At 42.4% G+C, this 19,553-nt stretch overlaps 1 protein-coding gene across 19 annotated transcripts in view; it reads left to right on the top strand.

Moving 5' to 3' along the window:
• Pard3 (par-3 family cell polarity regulator) overlaps positions 1 to 19,553 on the top strand; it is a 555,581-nt gene that overhangs the window by 230,706 nt on the left and 305,322 nt on the right. For 18 of the 19 annotated variants that reach the window (XM_028887845.2, XM_028887847.2, XM_037206368.1 and 15 more), the window contains exon 4: positions 13,219 to 13,397. The exons of the other annotated variant lie outside the window; for it this stretch is intronic. In XM_028887845.2, coding sequence (XP_028743678.1) covers positions 13,219 to 13,397 — 179 coding nt within the window. The remainder of the gene's footprint in view (positions 1 to 13,218; positions 13,398 to 19,553) is intronic. 19 annotated transcript variants of the gene reach the window in all.

Raw genomic sequence — 19,553 nt, forward strand, 5'->3', positions numbered from 1 at the left:
TTCTCTAAGTAGACCAACTATTCCATCTTTAAACTTTGAAAGTTGGGAGAAGTAGAACTACCTGTGACCTTGTCCTTTATGCAGTAATAAAAGGTTAATATAGTTGAGAGTATCAAATCATAGCTTTGGTGTTATACTTTCATTTAGCTAAGCTAACTGATCTACAAAATGGCCAGATTCTTAAAACATTTCAGAGACATGTCTGAAGAGTTTAGTAATAGTAATCACTGCTCCCTCAGAGCCTCCCAGCTTTGAAATAAGGCCAAAGAGACATCAGTGAAATAGCCCCCGATAGTGGCTCCTATATGGGGCAGCCTAGCCACCTTGCTACCTGGGGCAGAACCTGGTGACTTGCTAGAGAACACATAATTTTAGACCCCCTGTGATTGTCGGCATTAGAATCTGTATTCTTAGCTGGATCCTCAGGCCTGACCTGTAATGTATGTCAGCATGGTTCCATGTCTTGGCTGCTCACTATAGTTGACCATGGGCTTGTGAGAACATGCCTAGACTAACCTTACACTAAATCTTTAATACATCTGGGTAGTGCCCTGAAGCCAAGCATTTCATGAAGTATGCCCAGATCCTCTTTACAACAAACTAGTGAAGATTTAGAAAGATTGACATTTCTCACAGAGCATCTTTATATACATAGGTGTGAGTTTGCTGTTGGTCTGGGTTTTCACTTTTAGGATGTGGAGTCAGATAGAGGAGGGGATCCACATAAGGGCACACTTCCTTAGTCAGACATTATCCTTAGCCCACAGATATTTGCCTGAAATGATTCTTTTGGTAACAATAAACCCATTTTCTAAGATCATGCAGTTACAATGTGTGAACGTGCAGATTAAGGTCACCTCACACATTTCTGGCCATGCTCGTGGCACAGCTGTGAAATGTGAATCATTTGTGCATATGCGCGCGCACACACACACACACACACACACACACACACACACACACACACTCTACAGGGTCCCTCTTCTTCAGTGTGACATTCCTTCCTCATACATGTCTTCTAACAAGACAACAAGTTATGATAACTTAAGAGCTTTTATTGTTTCTCAGCTTTCCCTAAAAGGAGCCTGTCTCTTTCATGATTCTTTACATGGCCCTTCTTTTTTTTCTGTCAAGAATGTGTACAGATATTGATGCCCCAGTTCGGCCATGAACTGAGGGACAGAGTCTGTCTGTCCTTCTTATTTTGTCAGTAAGAGGTCTGCTCAAATGCATTTGCTAAATGGCTGCCCTTTGGTGATGAGGACTCTGGATGCTGAGAATTTTGTGAACAAGGTAGGCTTTCAGCCCTAGACCCCGGGATTCCCATTCCACCCTTGTTGGGTACGAGCCCATTTTCTTTGTTCTGATGACTGAGATGTGGATTTATTTTCACCGCCTCTTGTAAATTAACTCTAGTCAGGCGTTCTTATTATTCTAAAACTCAATTTCCCTACCTGTTCAGTAGAAAAACTCCTTTAGCTATTTACTTAGCGTTGCTTTGAAGAATTCCTTGTTAGTGTGTTAAAGTTCCTCTCGCCTTCCTAACATAGTAAGTGTCCAGCACCGTCAGTGCCTCCACCCCGATTGCCTGTTCCAGATGCATAGGATGTAGTAACATGTTCATTACTCTTCCCTGAAGGAGAAGAGTGACGGCATTAGATTACCAGGGAAAGCTCTCCTCCACACATTGAAGGTAATACATATAGACATGCAGCCATATGCTTCAGGACCCGGAAGCCTTGCTCACTGCTTGGAGCCACTGACTAGTGCCAAGTAAGCTGATTACCAGCCAGCATGTACAAGGTGCCACAGTGAGAAATTGATCTGAAACTGGACAACCTGTGTCCTGCTCTCCCCCTTAGAAAATATTTCCCTTCCCATTGGCCCTTACTGCATTTAGCTTTCCACATCACCAATCCTTGGTGACATTGTATGCACTATTACTTTATTGTCTCTTTATCCTTACTGAAATCTGTTCGCCACCAGCAGCTAGTTGAGTGCATAGAGTATAGTGAGTCCTTAGTGAAGTATAGGCTTCCTTAGCGAAGATTCATTTTTAAGACAAAAATTTCACTTGTGAGCAAAATAAAGTGTAGAAATTTGGTCTGGAGTGTATTGCAGTGCATTTGCTTAAGCAGATTGGAAGCTTGGGGTTCATCCCCAGCACCACAAAACCAAACAAATCGAGTAACAACAACAGCAAAGTCTGGAGACATCTGAAGAGGTTTGCCTCCATGAAGCAGTTGATAAGAATCATGCAGGCAGAGTAATTATAGAACCAGATGAAGATGGAGTACATCCGTGAATGGAAAATCAGCTAGTGAAAATTGTAGATCCGTAGTCCCTAGGTGAGGGCACATGTTACACTTTTCTATAGCATTACAGGTTAGAGGTTAGATTAATAAATCGATGGGAAAGCCATGCTTCTCAAAAGTTAACCGGACAGTGAGTGACGTCTGCAAACCCTTAATAAGATAATAGAAGACAAATGTCTAAGGACAGCATTGAGCCTTTACAGAATATCCCCATCAATCAATAGTCGATGGCAATTTTTGAGAGACAAATTCCTTGTCAGATATAATTGATAGTTTTCAAATTCGATTCCATGATTGTTGAACTGAACTGGTAAAGTAGAAACTGGTAGAGATAAGAGGGATTTGATTCAGGTCGAGTATAAGATTCTTCCTGGAGTGTGGGTTTTGACCTGCAGTATGTGGTACCCAGGCACCCCTGGAGGGGACTCAGCTATGCATGGAGGTCGGCAGTGAAAACTGAATAGTAAAAACAATAAAATGAAAAGAACACATTGCTGGGAGTCTGTCTATTATTGGCAGTGCTTGAACTAGCAATTCAGTCTTTTCTCAACAGTTAAAAAAAATCATCCCCCTTGGGCTATCCAATATGTATCATTGTTTCTTCTTTGATAAAGAGATTGACCTTACTATAATTGAGACAGTAGATATAAAAAAGGTAGAGATAGCTGGAAGCCACATTTATTCATCAATTTCATTTATAAGCCATTTTTGCAAACATTTCCAAGTACCATTTTCTGTGCTGGAGGAAGCATTTAATAATGAAGGTTGAGTTCTGACTGGCGAAGTTCATGTGAGCACAGCTTCCATTCAGCTGTGGGAAGCTCTTAGAGCAGGTGGGCCTGGGAACACCTGTGGCGTTTGGTGCCTTCAGCTGCCTCTGGGCATGAGGCATCGGAGCATTCAGATCTGTCCATGCAAAAGACAGACAGACAAACAAAAATCCCACAACTCTCACCTAGAAAGGAATAAAGAGATGGTTTATTAGGGGGCCAAATACAAATGACCATGGCCCAGGAACACACATTCAGATTACTCCAAATTCTGTGTTCTGACATGGTAACACTGTCATGATTCTTTCATCCATTCATTCATTTAAAATAATAACAGAACAAAGGAAACACATTTCTGGAAGTCCAGGTGGACAGGTACCAGCAAAGCGGGAAACGGAGCAGCGGGCTTCGGATACTGTTTGAGGATATTCTTAGTCTTTGCTTTGGTGGAAGCCAGTGTTCTGTTAATACATTTCAGAATGACTTACCTCATAGGCACAAGGATGATAGGCCACAGAGAGGTGGGCAGGAAGTACCTCTTTGGCTAAGATAGCTCAATTTTGCCCTGGACCTGCAACAGTCTAGCTCACTACAATCATGGATATTTTGATTAGTCAGTCAGCTTTTGTAGAAGGTTCACTGTCGGAAGGACTTTTTTCTGGGAACTTCCGCTAACAGATCCTAGACTGCAAATACCAGGACTTGTTCTAATGTTGCTGTGGTCCAACCAGACCAAGAATTCTGATCCACTGCATTTGATTGATGGGTTAGAAAGGCATCATATGCTTTCCAAAGAGTAGAACCAGACTCACAGTGCTATAGTAAGTTAAATCAAAAATGGGCTTTTCTCACTTACTCCTTTCTGCACTTTGGGACTGTCTTCCTGCAGAGCTCTGAGGTGGAACTGCCAGTCTGGGAATGGCTGAGCACTAGCCATGACAGGTGGCATAGGAAATAGGGTTGGGAGGACACCTGAAGTCTACTCACAGCCTCTGGATGGAGAATTCTTCCCAGGCTTAGGCTTGGCGCACTGCCATTGGAGGGTAGCTTTTGTAACATGGCACATGCTAATAACTTGGCTTTTCCCATGGTGAACTGTGTCTTCAGGAGCTGTGTAGTGGCCCTGGAGAAATGGTTGTATTTTGTATGAGGAGTAATTGTGCTATTTGTATAGTAAATTCTATTAGAAATCTTGTGACTTTTTGCTTTTTGATTTGATTAAATATCTTGCCAGCTTATGCCGGGCCTTTTTGGAACAAGTTTATTCATTGCCTCAAGTGGTTAAATAACATGAGTCAACTGGAAAACTAAGAGAAGCAGCGATCGGCCTGATGAGGAGGAGGCAGTTGGAAGTCTAACTTAACACTTGCGTCTCCTGTTTACCATTTGCCCTAATTCCTTATTAGATTTACCCTTTCTTCACCTTATTTAAAAAGCACGTTACCTAGGAAAACAAATCAATATTTATAGTGCACCAGCACCACAGAGCATCTGGAATCCTGGGATGATGGTTTATTGCTGCTTTAGCCCTTCTTCAAAGCAGCGATGACATCAAACGGCCTGCACAGCTGTCCCGGGCCCAGGACCACTGCGCATCCCTCTGAGCTGCAGCCAGCAGCTTCATTATTAAAGATGCCTATCTTTGAATTTTCTTTTTAATGTTTCAGAGGCCAGACTTAGAACATCTATATATTAAATAAATCAGAAGATCACTTGGTGGGAAAGTTTTATCATCATATTTTTAAGTATTTCTGCTTTCCTAAAATCAGGGCCGAGGAATTTCAACAGATAAGAAGTGCACATTATTGTTAATTACTGTGATGGATATAAAGTACACCAGTTTATTAGTGATGCTGTAATAGGTCACCAGCCCAGGACCACTCTGTGAGTTGCAGAAGTCTTGTAATGGTTAGATTTTAGAATCACCTTGAAAGAGAGTATCAATGAGGTGTTATCTTGATCATGTTGGCCAGTGGAAATGTGTGTTGGGGCTTGTCTTGATTAAGATATTTCAGTAGGAGCACCCTGCCCTCCATGTGGGTAGAAGCATCCACTAGGGAGAAGATCCAGGCTCCAAGAGTGGAGAACTTGAGTTGAGCATGCATGTTGATCTATTGTTCTCTGCTCCAAACTGGATATGGTGTGATCAGCTGCTACCTTGACTTCCCCACAGTGATGGACGAGAAACTGAAATTGGGAGTCACATAGTTTCTCTCCTAAGTTAGTTTTGTCAGGGTATTTTATCATATCAGCAGGAAATGAAACTAAGGAAAGATACTGCATTCATATTTATTCCTTGATGGCAAGGGCAAAATGGTATTCTCTATATGATACTAAGTTCTGTTGCTATGAGGAGAGATGGCAAGCCTCTCAAAGTCTAGATATTCATCAGAATCAGCTTTCTTAAGACCTGGGCTGCTTGCTCAGATGCCCCCCTCCTTCACGGTGGCTAACTTTGTGCCCATCCTCACAGCTTTTGGTATTTGCAAGCTGTAGTGCTTATAATATTGCAGCATAGGGATCTTTTTATACTTTCCTGACATGTTGCTAGATGGTTATCAGTTCTTAGGAGGAGGTTTGATGGAGAAGCCTGGTGGGGGGCAATGAACATGTTTGAGATCACATGTTTAGTGCTCAAGGAATCTTTTCAGCCCTCATTGTGGTCTTTGTTTCTACCTGTTGGGAACCAAAGCCCTAAAGAGGAACTAATTCCAGGACCTCAGGACCAGACCTGTGGTTCTCAGGCTCTGGCTTATGGATCCTTATGAGTCATTGAGATCATTTCAGGGAGGCAGAGGATCACACATTTTCATTATTATTAAGATGTATCTATTGGACTGGGTGGGGTATAGTGGTAGTAGACTCAGCTATCACCATGTGTGAGGCCCTGCCCTCAATCCCTAGCCCCAAGGGTACCAGGAATGCTCACTGTATTGTTGACTTGCTTCACACTGTATGGGTAGGGACAGTCCAAAGGTAACATGCTGGCCACTAGTGTGGGCATGCTTCATTTGCCCCATACACTCAGTTGAAAAAAAGCCCCGCTTGTCACTCACACTGCTTACCCCTTGATGACTTCAAGTATACAGATTTTAAATGGCAGAATGGGAAGCAGGCATAAAACATTGCAGCTGTCAAAAAAAAACTGCTAGGCAATGGCTTGAATTGGGAACCTTTTAGATTTCATTCAGAGATAGAGATAGAGATAGAGATAGACAGAGAGAGAGAGAGAGAGAGAGAGAGAGAGAGAGAGAGAGAGAGAGAGAGAGAGAGGCAGACAGAGAGAGAGAGAGAGAGAGAGAGGGAGGCAGACAGAGAGACAGAGAGAGTGCGCATGCACACACGCACGCATGTGTGTGCAGGTCAGAGGTTGGTGTTGGGTCTTGTCCACCTTGTTTTAGACAGATTTTCCCGCTGAACTTGGAGCTCACCATTTCTGGTAGACCGGCTGGTCAGAGAGTTCTAGCGATCCATTTCTCTGCTTTCCCAGCCTCGGGGGCCTCATGCTTGCACAGCACACACTTGACTCACCTACCCAGCTCTCCAGCCCTGCAACATTATTTTTATTTTCAAAAAGGGCAGAAGGACTGGATATTCAGAATCTGGTATCTGATGGTTTCTAGCAAGCGGATGACAGGAGCCTATCAAAGAAGGGCAACAGCTGCCAGGACTTGTTGCCAGAGATAAAATTCAACCTTTTGTGAAAAGCAGGTTTAGGAAACTCACACCCACTGTGAGCATGACTGACATCTTCCCAACCCCTAACTTTCTCCTGTTGACAACTTCCCACCCTGTAACACATTCCCAATGAGATCAGTAGAGACGTTAACATATGTGATTTTTCTGATAGGAAAGAAAATGTGTCAACATTGAGAAGATTGGCAGAGCTCAATAACTAATATTTCCCAGATGACTAATGCCGCAGAATTTTTCATCAGTAGATATTCCATTAAAAGCGTGAGATAGACAAGCAGATTTTAATGTGACGGAAAAGTTCACACCCAGGTTGCAGGTGACCTTTGAGAAACTGCCATTCTCCAAGTATGGCCGAGGAATCTCCACAATTATCTCAGAAAGCAATTAGAATATGCTCTCGCTCCAGGTCCCCGTTTGTACTGCTGGTTTTTCTCTCTGCTTTCCCATTTTGCAGCAGAGTGCCTGCAGAAGCAGATATGGGATCCAGGTGTCCTCTATTGTATGAAACATAAAGCAGTGGCTGTCTCCTCTGGTTTCATGCTTTGCTTTTTGTAAAGACATTGTCATAAACTCATATTGGTTATGGAACATATAGTAGGTTTATTATTGTTTCTTAAAAATGAAAAAACAGTAAAGATTTAGCATTTTTTCATTTTCACTTATTAAATGGTAACCACCTTCAGCCCTGAGCTGCACAAACCACAGCTGTTTGAGGCACTCACTCACTCACTTTTTTGCTGCTATTGTTTTGTTATAGTGAAAAGCCCTAGCTGGGGCTTGCACTTCACTGTGTAGACCAGGCTGGCCCCAGACTCACAGAGATCAGCCTGCCTCTGTTGTATTAGGAGGGTATCACCGCACCTGGCTCTGGCTTTTTGGACTTGGTCAGGTCCTGAGGTGACTGTCTGAGACCCATGCCAGCCTCAGCCTGTTCATCTGTACTGTTCTTTAGCACCAAAGTATCCATGCTTGTAGCCCCCCTCCACTAAGCAAATAGGCCTCCTCTTCTCTGTGTTAGCATTTTTGCAATGCAGATGTGTGCTGTTACAATCTGCATTTATAGTTAGTGTGTTGTTTGTCTGCTCCTTGATGTGAAAAGAGGCAGTTGAGTATGTCATTTTCAGTGTGTGTGATTCTGCTTTGAAGACAAGATTCTTCTCTTTAATAATTGATGCCAACATTCATTGTCATAGGTAGATAGAAATAGAATGCCTTTTCTGATACATTAGTGAATAGTAACTTAATGATTTGTGTAGTCATGAGCCTTGCTCAGGAGCCCAAACTTTTGTCTAGGACATTGATCCGTGATCATAGTAGGCTGTTCCTGTATTTTTGAGCCCAGCTTATCTGTGAAGTGAGTTACTTGTTCCTCCATTGTGACTGTTACAGGGCTCATATTAAAAAATAAAATCATTCAGATCCTCCAAAGGAAGTCATTGGCTCTAAAATTCTATTCCTAAACCTTTGTGTTTGTGTAAGCTGCATAATAATGCTATTCATGCAATTATAGAACCAAGAAAAAAAATAAACCAGTACACCTCCAAATGAGTGCCATTATAGTGGGGGATAATCAGTTCCTGCTGGATTTGAATTTCTCTGTGTGTGTGTGAACACAGAACCACATTGGGATCTCTGTTTTTATAGTTATTATGTATATTCATGGAGTACAATGTGATACTGCCCTGCATATATGATGTGTAGTGATATATGTGTACATATACAGTGTACCTAGCATCTCCATCTTTTCAAACATTTTTTTACTTCTTTGTGTTGGAAATATTTGGGATCCTTTACTTTTGCTATTTTGAAATGCACAATAAAAATTCTTGGCTGTAGCTATCACACTGTCCTATCAGGTTCCAGAGCATGCTGCATTATCTGTTTGTCTTTGTACTGGTTTCCTCCTCCTTGCTCTTCTTGCCCACAGTGCACACTTCTACAAGAGCAGCTTCGTTAGCTTCTCCCGTGAATGGATGGGACATTATGCTATCTTTCCCTGTGTCTGGTGTGCTTCAATGCCATAATACTGGAGTCTTTCCATTTTAGGACAGCCAGTGCTATGCCTGTGTTGAGATCACCCAGCTCTTATGGCCCCTTAAAGCCTTTGAAACCTTGTCGTATGGTTACCTGACACTCCTCTAGTGAGAATTCACTGCTGACTTCTTTATTTAATTCTGTAATATTCTGACCAGCCTGGCTATTACTATTATTACTCAATTTCACCTTGTTGAATGCCACAGTGCTCAAATATATAAAAGGGGATGTTGCACGGGATGTGCATTAGAGGGTAGCACAAAGATGATGACCAGGGTGGTTTTATGGTGACTCTTTGGAATCAGTTTCCCTACAATACAAGCATGGCTTTAATGGCCTCACAGGAGGGACTGCATATCCATGTCTCCCAGGTGTGCCCCTCAAACTGCGGTTTCTGTGGCCCATAGCCCCATGCTTCTTCATCCGCTTGGCAAGCAGCCTCCACCTCCAACCCCCTGTTCCCACAGTCAACTTTATTTACAGATGCAGCTGCATAGACTGAACAGATGTGCATGGTGTTGAACACATTAATAGTAGCCTCAGAGTACCTGAATGTGCCAGTGTTGCTTAGAGGGAAAGAAATTAAAACAGCACTTTCCTTTGGGAATTCGAGTTCTCTACTTTGTCCCTATGTCCCCATCATTCCCTGTCTTCTTGTCTGACTCTGAATCTGTGCCTGCCCGAGGCTCTCTGGTGTTATCTGTCCCTGTGTCTGTGTGTCCCTAACAACGGACTTTGCTCTCTCTCTTACTGAACAGCACAGAAAGCATCACATGAAGCAAAGAATGAAGGATACTTTGCAGAATTTTTAGTAGGGATTACAAAGGATTAAGTCACTGGCTCCAGCTGACTTTGATAGCAAACAAATGCTACCAAGCAATATCTGCATGTTGTCTTCAACATTTATGATGGATATTCATTTTATAAAGTTGTTTTCACTGTATTTGCTGTTTTCAGCATCTGTTACCATAACATACACACAGGTATGCATTACTCATGGGTCAAGGGAATGAAAGCGTGAGTGTGTGCGTGCGTGCGTGCGTGTGTGTGTGTGTGTGTGTGTGTGTGTGTGTGTTTGCGTGTAATTTGCTTTTCGAGACAGGGTTTCTCTTTGTAGTTTTGGTGCCTGTCCTGGAACTTGCTCTGTAGACCAGGCTGGCCTCAAACTCACGAAGATCTGCCTGCCTCTGCCTCCCGAGTGCTGGGATTAAAGGCGTATGCCTCTGCTGCCCGGCTTTATGTAATTTAAGATTGCAGCTATACATTAGCTTAGGGTATAAAAGTTGAGTACATGGAGCAGCCAAGGCCTGTAAAGTTTGTTGTTCTTTTAAAGTCAGGCTTGGCAAACAGGCTGAGTACATAGTAGGGCAGTAGTCTTCTCAAGTCTTAAGTGACCTCACCATGTATTATTAACTTTGACTGTGAAATCTAATGAAAATTCTAATCCCTTAGAATAGAAGGGAACTTTTCATAATACCGCATTGCCATAAAGGTGTGATTTCTCTGTTTCAGGTTAACAGGTTAGCATAGTGCTCATGTCTAGGCAGAAATGATGGTTCCAGGTAATGGTGTAATGGAATCCTGAATGTGTGTTCATTCCCACTGTGTTGATGCTGAGAAGCAAATTTCTGCTGTGAGATGGAATATATTTCTCTGGTCATTTTGTGCCAGATAGTGGTTGCTGGTTTTAGTCCTTATGGCTGCGCTACTATTAACACTGTTAACTCACTCTTTGAGCTACTATGATATTTATACTTACACACTGGAAGCTGGGAAGAGAGATTGGTGCCAAGACCTGGTTAAGTGACGGAAACCTAACAACTCTAGCACTGCTATTACTCAAAATACTCATCATTGTAATCCTTGGGAATAATTTAGGGAGTAATTTAGTTTTCTTCTGGTAGGGGACTTCCCTATAGTATTAGTACACATTGATCTTCATGTGTGGTGTTACACACTTGTCTCAAAGGTGACAATATAGTTCTTTTTTTAAAGATATATATATATATATATATATATATATATATATATATATATATTACAGTGTTCTGCCTGCATGTATGCCTGCAGGCCAGAAGAGGGCACCAGATCTCGTTATAGGTGGTTATAGGTGGTTGAGCCACCATGTGGTTGCTGGGAATTGAACCCAGGAACTCTGAAAGAGCAACCAGTGCTCTTAACCCCTGAGCCATCTCTCCACCCCAACTATATAGTTCTTATTTATTTGTTTTATTTATATATTTATGGGGTCTCGTGTGGCGCAGGCCAGCCTCTACTCCGTATGTGGCCAAGGATGATCTTGCATTTTTCATTCTCCTGCGTTCACTCCACAGGTTCTGGGATTACAGGCACATGTCACTACTCACAGTTTGTGTAGTAGTAATGATTGAATCGAAGGGTTCCTCTGTGCTAGGCAAGTACATTCTGCCCAACCCTTAGTTAAACCCCTAACCTCTGTTTAATTTTTTTAATTGCAAATTTTAAGTAATGTTGGCTGTCACAGGTAATTTATACACACTTAAAACCAGAAATTACATCTTATAATTTTTATGTATGTGTTCCTTCTATCGAATTAAGATAACTACAACCAATGTTAAACTAAACAACTATTTTTCCCCCCTTGGACAGTGTTGCCCATGTTGCGGTAGTGTTATCAAGTTTTCATGGTGTAGATGTGGATGTTAAGTAGGATATTTCTGAGGCTGGTTTGTCTGTGGCTTTGTAGGTGAGCTTACTGGTTCCTGGGAAGGACATTTTATTAGATGTATTTGGGTTTTTTATTGTTGTTTTTAGGGCTTACTTCTGACTGTCCTAGAACTCATTATGTAGATCAAGCTGGTCTCAAACTCAGAGATATCCACCTGCCTCTGTCTCCCGAGTGCTGGGATTAAAGGTGTGCACCACTATCCTTGGCATTTGTTAGAGGTCTTTAAAGTAACTATTAAAACTTATATCCTAGGTTTCTCCTCTGCTGTGGTCCATCATGCTTCAGTGATACCATGACAGACACTGGCCTGAATTTGTTGCTGATTGTTTTAATGCAGCTGATTGTGTTAATATGGACACATCCTAATTCTGCATGACTGTTGTATTGAAATGGTCGTTTATGGAGTGATTTATATGAGGAAATAGCAGAGGTCCCTGCATATCATGCACTACTCTCAAGATCACTGTACCCACTATTTTTCTTCTGGCTGTGACAGTATCTGACAAAAGCAACCTAAGGGGGTGTTTATTCCGGCTCACAGTGTGGGGAACAGTCTGCTGTGATGGGGAGCCATGGCGGCAGCAGAGAGAAGCAGTCAGGAGGGGAGAGGGGGAGGAGGAGGGAGTCAGACAGACACAGACAGACAGATTCAGAGAGCTGGTGCTCTCCTCACTTTTATTCAGTCCAAGACTCTGGCCGTGGTGCAGCCCACTTTCAGGGTGAGTCTTCCATTCTCAGTCAGACATCTCTGGGTATATCCTCATAACCGTGCCCCGAGATATGTCCTAGAAGAATCGAAATCTTTTCAGGTTGACAATGAAAATTACCTTCCACAATCATCTTAGGGACAAGAAGCAACTGTGTGCTTTGCATTTTCTTGTAATAATTTATTGAAGAAAAACAGTGCTGCATTCAGTGTAATTCTTCAGTAGACTATCCAAGCATTGTCTAAGTTCTACATTTCTAATTCTGTAGATACACTTCAAAGTTATATGAAATAATTTCTTTTTCTTTTTTTGTTAAATGTCTTACATAGTATTTGGGATAATTTATCTGGACATAATGGTAAATAAGAGCAGTGTGGGTTGTTACTCTTAATTTGATATTTTTCACGTGCCAGACAGTGACTCTTATTTAGACCCCATACTATCATTATCAAGCAGGATGTTATTTTGTCATCATTCCAGTAACAAGTAACTAGAGGTAGAGGACAGCCAGGTTTCTTGCTTACAATCATGTTAGTATCGAGTGTTGAAGCCCATATACCAGCCCAGGCAGCTTTTTCCAGAGCTAGCCCTCTCCTCCATCTCCTTCACCACCAGGGCCTTTGAAAGCCTGATAGGATTTGTGTTAGAGTGCTGGCCCACTGTCTCCATGTAAAAGCCTTACTTGGGCTAGCAAGATGGCTTAGCAAATAAAGGCACTTGCCTCCAAGCCCAGATCTATACTCAATTCTAGGATCCCACATGGTAGAAGGAGAAACTTAACTTGTGCATACTGTTGTCCCACCTCCACACATGTGCCATGACACATACACACCCACATACACACACAGACACACCATAAATAAACGTGATTAAACCTCAAATTACAAAATGAAGATCTAGTAGTCTTTGGTCACTAGTCTTTGCGTTGAATGCATCTTTCCTAGTGTGGTGTTCATCTCTGCTAAGTCCAATCCTCTCTTTGTGTGTAGATATGCCTCTTCATGTCCGCCGGAGCAGTGACCCCGCTTTAACTGGCCTCTCCACTTCGCTCAGTGATAATAACTTTTCCTCCGAGGAGCCCTCCAGGAAAAACCCCACCCGATGGTCCACGACAGCTGGCTTTCTCAAGCAGAACACCACTGGAAGTCCCAAAACGTGTGACAGGAAGGTAACCACTCCCACTTGTTTCTGCAACCCTTGACATCTTCTGTCCTTTGGTGCCAGTCAAGTGGGGTCAGGTGTTCCTTGGGCACAGACTATGGCCCTGTGTGAGGGTTAGTGATTTTCTCATCAATATGAGGAGAAACTAATTTTCTGATGAAATTCAGTGCTCTCTATGGAGTATGGGGATCCATGTTTTGAGTTGATAATATTTCCGTATGATTAAAAAGACAGCTCCCCCTTTTCTTTTCCTTTTCTTATGCCTCTGCCCCTCCCCCTTCTTTTTTCTTCCTTGGTTCTGGGGATGGAAACCAAGGCCTTAAACACATCAGGGAAGCTCCTTAACACTGAACTATAAACCAGCCTCAGAAGAAAAACTTGAACAGGAAGCGTGGCCCTATAAAGTCCCTTTCTTATTTTGTTTCTGGTTTCTCTCTTCTCTCTTTATAGGAAATTTCTTTTTGCTTTCTGCCTGACCTTCTGGAGAGATTTTATACAGGAATGAGCAAATACCCGTGTTGGCTTAGGAAGTATATCCAAGAATTCAGAACATTATAGATGCAGAAAGATAAAAGCACACTTCATGTATATCCAAGAATTCAGAACATTATAGATGCAGAAGGATAAAAGCACACTTCATGTATATCCAAGAATTCAGAACATTATAGATGCAGAAGGATAAAAGCACACTTCATGTATATCCAAGAATTCAGAACATTATAGATGCAGAAGGATAAAAGCACACTTCATGTATTTCCAAGAATTCAGAACATTATAGATGCAGATGTATAAAAGCACACTTCATGTATATCCAAGAATTCAGAACATTATAGACGCAGAAGGATAAAAACACACTTCATGTATATCCAAGAATTCAGAACATTATAGATGCAGAAGGATAAAAGCACACTTCATGGTTTTTATTCTGTTTCTTCCATCATTTTGCCCAGGTTTCCCTTTGGAATGGAAGTGCGCTGTCTGGTCATAGTGCAACTCACTCTTTTTGTCCCATGTTACTTAGCCCAGTATCCTCTGTGGTATATTAACATTATTTGCTGGGACCCTCATCGCCTGCTCCTAGGGAACCCTACCATCCCATTCTGCCATGCCTCTAATCTCTCACCCAATGAGCTTTAAGCCATGCTTTCATTTTTCATGGTTGTGTCTGCAGAATAAGATTTTGTGAACATGTTTCACTGTAGCCAGTAATTTCACACAGCCTGTGATGAGAAATGTGGAGGTGTTACCACACAGTGCCAATCACATTAATATCAAAATGGGCACAGCTTGAGATTGATTTGACTCATCCTTTGCATCTGTGTGAAAGTTCCTAGTGGAGTTTCTTTTAATTTTGTTTTACATTCCAACAAACTCCTGTCTTTATGAGTATTAGTTCAAATGAAAATAAAAACCATGGGGTATGTACATCTAAAATGAGAAGAATCAGACTGGAGATACGGCTCAGAGGCAGAGCCCTTGCATGGCACACACAATCCAGGCTTTAGTCTCCAGCACAATGATACTGTAATAATAAAAACTGACAGGAGTCTGAAGGGGCAAACATAGAAGGCAGTGTAATTTTGGGTTGTTGGTGCCTATTGATTTAGCTGTTAGCTTTACTCTCCACGAGTCTGCAAGGACCCACATTAGATTGCTTTCTCCTTGCAGCCAGTTTGAGGCCTGCGAGGACTTGAAGTAAACTGTCCAAAGAGGCAAAATCTGCTTTCTGAATAGGCCTCATGGCATTTACTTTTTGTCAGAATTAATTTATATAAGTATTTACAAGTTTATAATCAAGGGAGGTTTACAGTTCAAAAATATTTGTTTCAAGTGGGCTTTCATCCAGTCAGGTTTGGCAGGCCAGTGGTCTGAGCATAACCAGGCTCTATTTGTGACTCATTTAGTATCTTGGCTATGTATGTGACTGAGGTGTAGTTACAGCAGACAGATCTGGTTTTTTTTTTTTTTTTTTTTTTTTTTTTTTTTTTTTTTTTTAAATCGTATTTCAAACATGAAAGTGTTTAATACTTAGAACTCCTTTCTCAAAAATTGTTGGAAAAGTCCACAGAACATGCCTGGCCTGCTACGTATCTGGTCTGCTTCTAAGCAGGCGCATCCCAGCCGTCTGCACACTAGATATTATTCTGTTCTCACAGGAGCTTGCCCCGCCTGCAAAATGGAAGCTGAACCTCCAAATGCTCTGAGTGGCGATAGACCAAGGAGCTTCCCTTTAATTACTGCCATTGGAATTTGAAGTTCCCACCACTGAATTCAGATAGACAGAGTCATTTGTATGCAGTGCAGACTCTTCCTGGCTGAGGCTCTGGGGAGTGATCATCATCCTTCCCACTTCTGCCGCAGAGGAAGGCATGCAAGGGGCATATTGAGATGCTTAGAATAATTAACCAAATGCACTTCTGCCTCCGTAGTAAATAATATGTATCTGTCATTGTGAAACACCAGGGAAACCAGAAGAATAGAATAATGTAAAATCACCTGTGTCTCTAAAGCCCAGTAACTCCAACATTGAGATGTCACTGGTGGGTCACCGCACCACCGCATACAGGCTTTCATCAGATCTCCGGAGCTAGGCAGGGTTGGACTTGATTAGTATTTGGATGGGGATACTGGTAAAACACACACATGCATACACGCGTGTGTGCACACGTGAGCGCACATACACACACACACACACACACACACACACACGCCATCTCAGCTTTGCATGCCTGCACACTCAGTATTCCTACATTTTTCTTCTACTACGAAGATTTTCTATTTGAATTTTATTAGAGAACATTTTAAACAATGTGAAATATTCTACTGTACAGTTTTCTCTGATTTATGATCCACTCACTGTTGACCATTTTTGTTTTTTCTCTTCTCACATTGTAAATATCCATATTGGTACACAACCTTGAATATATTTTCTTTCTTAGAAGTGGTGATTTTAACCAATAACACTTGGCTCTACTACACAGAATAGTATTCTCTGTTGCCCACGCCACATTTTCTCAAAGGCAAGGCCTTGGTCGATACAAGCCCCTAGATGACATTATGTCCTCACAAAGGATACAGAAAGGTAGTGGTAACAGTGTGGCTTTTTTTTTTTCTTGCTTAATTTCTCAGTTATTAATTTACTGATTTTGTCTAAATGATATGCTGGGAACCAGAGCGATGGCTCAGCAGTGAAGAGCATTTTACAGAAGAGCCAGGTTTGATTCCCAGCACTCACAAGGCGGCTCTCAACTGGCGTCTGTTAACTGTAGCTCCAGCGGATTTGATGCCTCCATGGGTGCCAGGCATATGGGTGGTGCACAGAGATGCATGTAGGTAAAACACCAGTACACATAAAACAAAAATAAATAAGTCTCAAATTATATGTTGTTAGTAGTATAAAACATTTCACATCTGTCTGTCTGTCTGTCTGTCTATCTCATTCAATGTTTCTATGTTTTCAGCTATGAAAAGACCTCCCTTTTATTTTTCATATTGGGAAAGAGGATGGGAAGAAAGATTGCTTGCTGGTTATCACAGAGCATGAAGTATGGTTCTTCTGAATCCATGATGCATGATTTTAAGATGATGTAGATTATTATCAATTTGTAGTGGGCATTTGGGCCGTAGAGGCCGTAGAGGCAAAGGCAGATGGATCCTCAAGTGGGATGACGGAGTATACTTCCCCTACAGAGTTTAGGGCCACAGGCACAGGCGTTCATGATGCTGAGTTGGCTAGACCTCTGAGAGTAGATTTCTGTGCGGGTCTGGGATTCTTTATTTACTTGATTTGGGTATGAGAGGTGGCGGAGGGGAGGGAAGGGACCCTTGCATTTTCTGGAGTTCTCTCGGGTATCACTCAGTCCTGTGTGCATCATTTCTTACCTGTCTGCCTTTCCACTTATCAGAGACGGGGTGGAAAGGGGCTTGTTAGGCACCGGTTTTCACCCGAGATTTCATGTGCAGTAGACACTTTATTTTAACCTGTGTGGACATGTAAGTCATTTCCCTGCCTCCCTCCCTGGTCCTCCTTATTCTGAGTCAGTATAGCTGTGTGTCTGAGACCATGACCTGGTCATAGAAAGAGCAGCAGGGGGCACTCAGCAGAACTGGCAAGCGGGGAGTTCCGTGGGTAAGACTGCGCCGCCACAGTGTGGTGTCAGAAGCAGCGGTCTCCCCCCAAATGTTGACAGGTGAGGCTTTGATGATTCATTTACCTCCTCCCTTAGAGATTAAACAGCGGTAGATTTAGCATGAAACTACACGTTGGCAAATTTCCAAGAAAGAGCCTTTTCCAATTAGCGGAGGGGAGGAAAGCCATAATAAAAACACCTCACGATGCTGTCAATCGCTTTTAAATTATTCATTGGTTTTTCAGAGAGAGGCTTTGGAACGTTTCTTACCCCCTGGCTTTCTTGTTTCTCTGATTACTGGCCATGCTTAGTGTGTTCTTGAGGTTCCTGGACACATGGAGCCACTTGGAAAAGGAGCTTTCTAACTGAGGCCTCTGCCATCTCCTTCCCTTTGAGAAATGAGAGCTTTCTCCTAACTTCAGAATGGTGTGTGTGTGTGTGTGTGTGTGTGTGTGTGTGTGTGTGTGCGCGCGTTTGCGCGCGCACTCTAAAGTTCATGTGGATGCGTGTGTGCTTGTGTGAGTATGGAGGCAAGAAGCTAGCAATAGGTGTCTCCCTTAGTTGCTCTTCACTCTTTTTTGAGACAGGCTCTCCCACTGAACCTGCAATTTCAAAGCTTTGGCTAGGTTGGCTGGCCAGTGAACTCTAGGAGTCTACCAGCCTCTGCTCCCCAGCACTGGGGTGACTGAGGCAGGCCCCCACACTGGGCTGAGGATTCAAGCTCAGGTCCTTGCTTTGCTAACTGCGCCATCACCCCATCTTTTAAATATTTTCCCAGGAAGCTCAAGATGAAACTTAGGGCCTCATACATCAGCGCTTTTCCCCACAGCTATACTCTAGGTTTTGAAATTAATTTGAATAGTCATTTCCTTTAGTATATTTTAAGGCACCACAAACATTTTTATTTTCTATGGTAATACTACTGTGCTTTTTATTTTCCAAGTAATGAGACGTATAAAGAGGCAGGTAAGCCCTTTGAAATCATGAAGAAGTGTAATGCCAAGGCAAAGGTTGTGTGTGTGCATTCATGTAGACAGCAGCTGTCCTTGCCACAGTGGGGAGTCTGTCAGCAGGATGGTTTAATTCCCAGCAAACGTCCTAATTTCTGTGGTATTGAATTTGCTCTATCTCATAAATATTAGTATTTGCAGAATATTCTCTCTTATACTTGACTTTCGAGACTTCATATCTATTAATGTTATTTGGTGGGCTTTCTGTGGTTGACATTTATATTTTTGCCTATATTATTTCTCATGAAAGTAAATTTCAGGACTGTATTTCAGAGCCTATCCCTAAATGTTATGTTGACACCTCTTGTTTAAAATTAGATTTCTGAGCTAGACTTACTTTATAGGATGTATAGTTTTAACGTCACTGTTATTTCACCTAAGTTCATGATTAGAAAGCGTGACGTACTTAACGTGTAGCGTTGTGAGGAGTCCTAGGCATGCTGGAGGTATGTGTGCATGAAACGAACATGAAAGGAAGTGGTATACTTTTCTAGTTCCCAGCCTGTCTTGTTGATTAGCTCCATGTTTCTCTTATGGACTTACACAGGGGAGAGAGAGAAAGGTGGGGGAGAGAAGAAGCGAGAATGAAGAGAGGGAGGAAGGGGAGAGAGAATTAAAACTTGGGTCCTTGCTTTATTGACTGATCCATCATCCTGTCTTCTAAATCATTTTCTGTGGTGTCTAGAATGAGCCCGGGCCATCATGGTTGCAGGCTGGCGCTTTGCCCCTCAGCTGTACCCTTGTCTAGAGAGGGGCGGGGACGGGGGGAGTCTTCAAAGCTTCTCTGTCCACTCTGGAACTCCACCCTTTCTGTGTGGTACCCAGCGTATAGAAAACGGATAATGTACTTGCTGCTGAGGAGCCAGGATCCCCTGTAATCGCAGCTCTAGAAAGAGGTTGAGACAGCTGACGGACAGCTTCCAGTTCAGCCTGTGTGCACAGTGTGACCCTGTCTCAACAGGTAGTGAGGAAAAGAGGAGAGGGAAGAACAAGTAGGCTGTCACGGTTATTCTGAGATTGCTT

The sequence above is a fragment of the Peromyscus leucopus genome, chromosome 5, assembly GCF_004664715.2.
Source record: "Peromyscus leucopus breed LL Stock chromosome 5, UCI_PerLeu_2.1, whole genome shotgun sequence".
In the NCBI taxonomy this organism is placed as follows: domain Eukaryota; kingdom Metazoa; phylum Chordata; class Mammalia; order Rodentia; family Cricetidae; genus Peromyscus; species Peromyscus leucopus.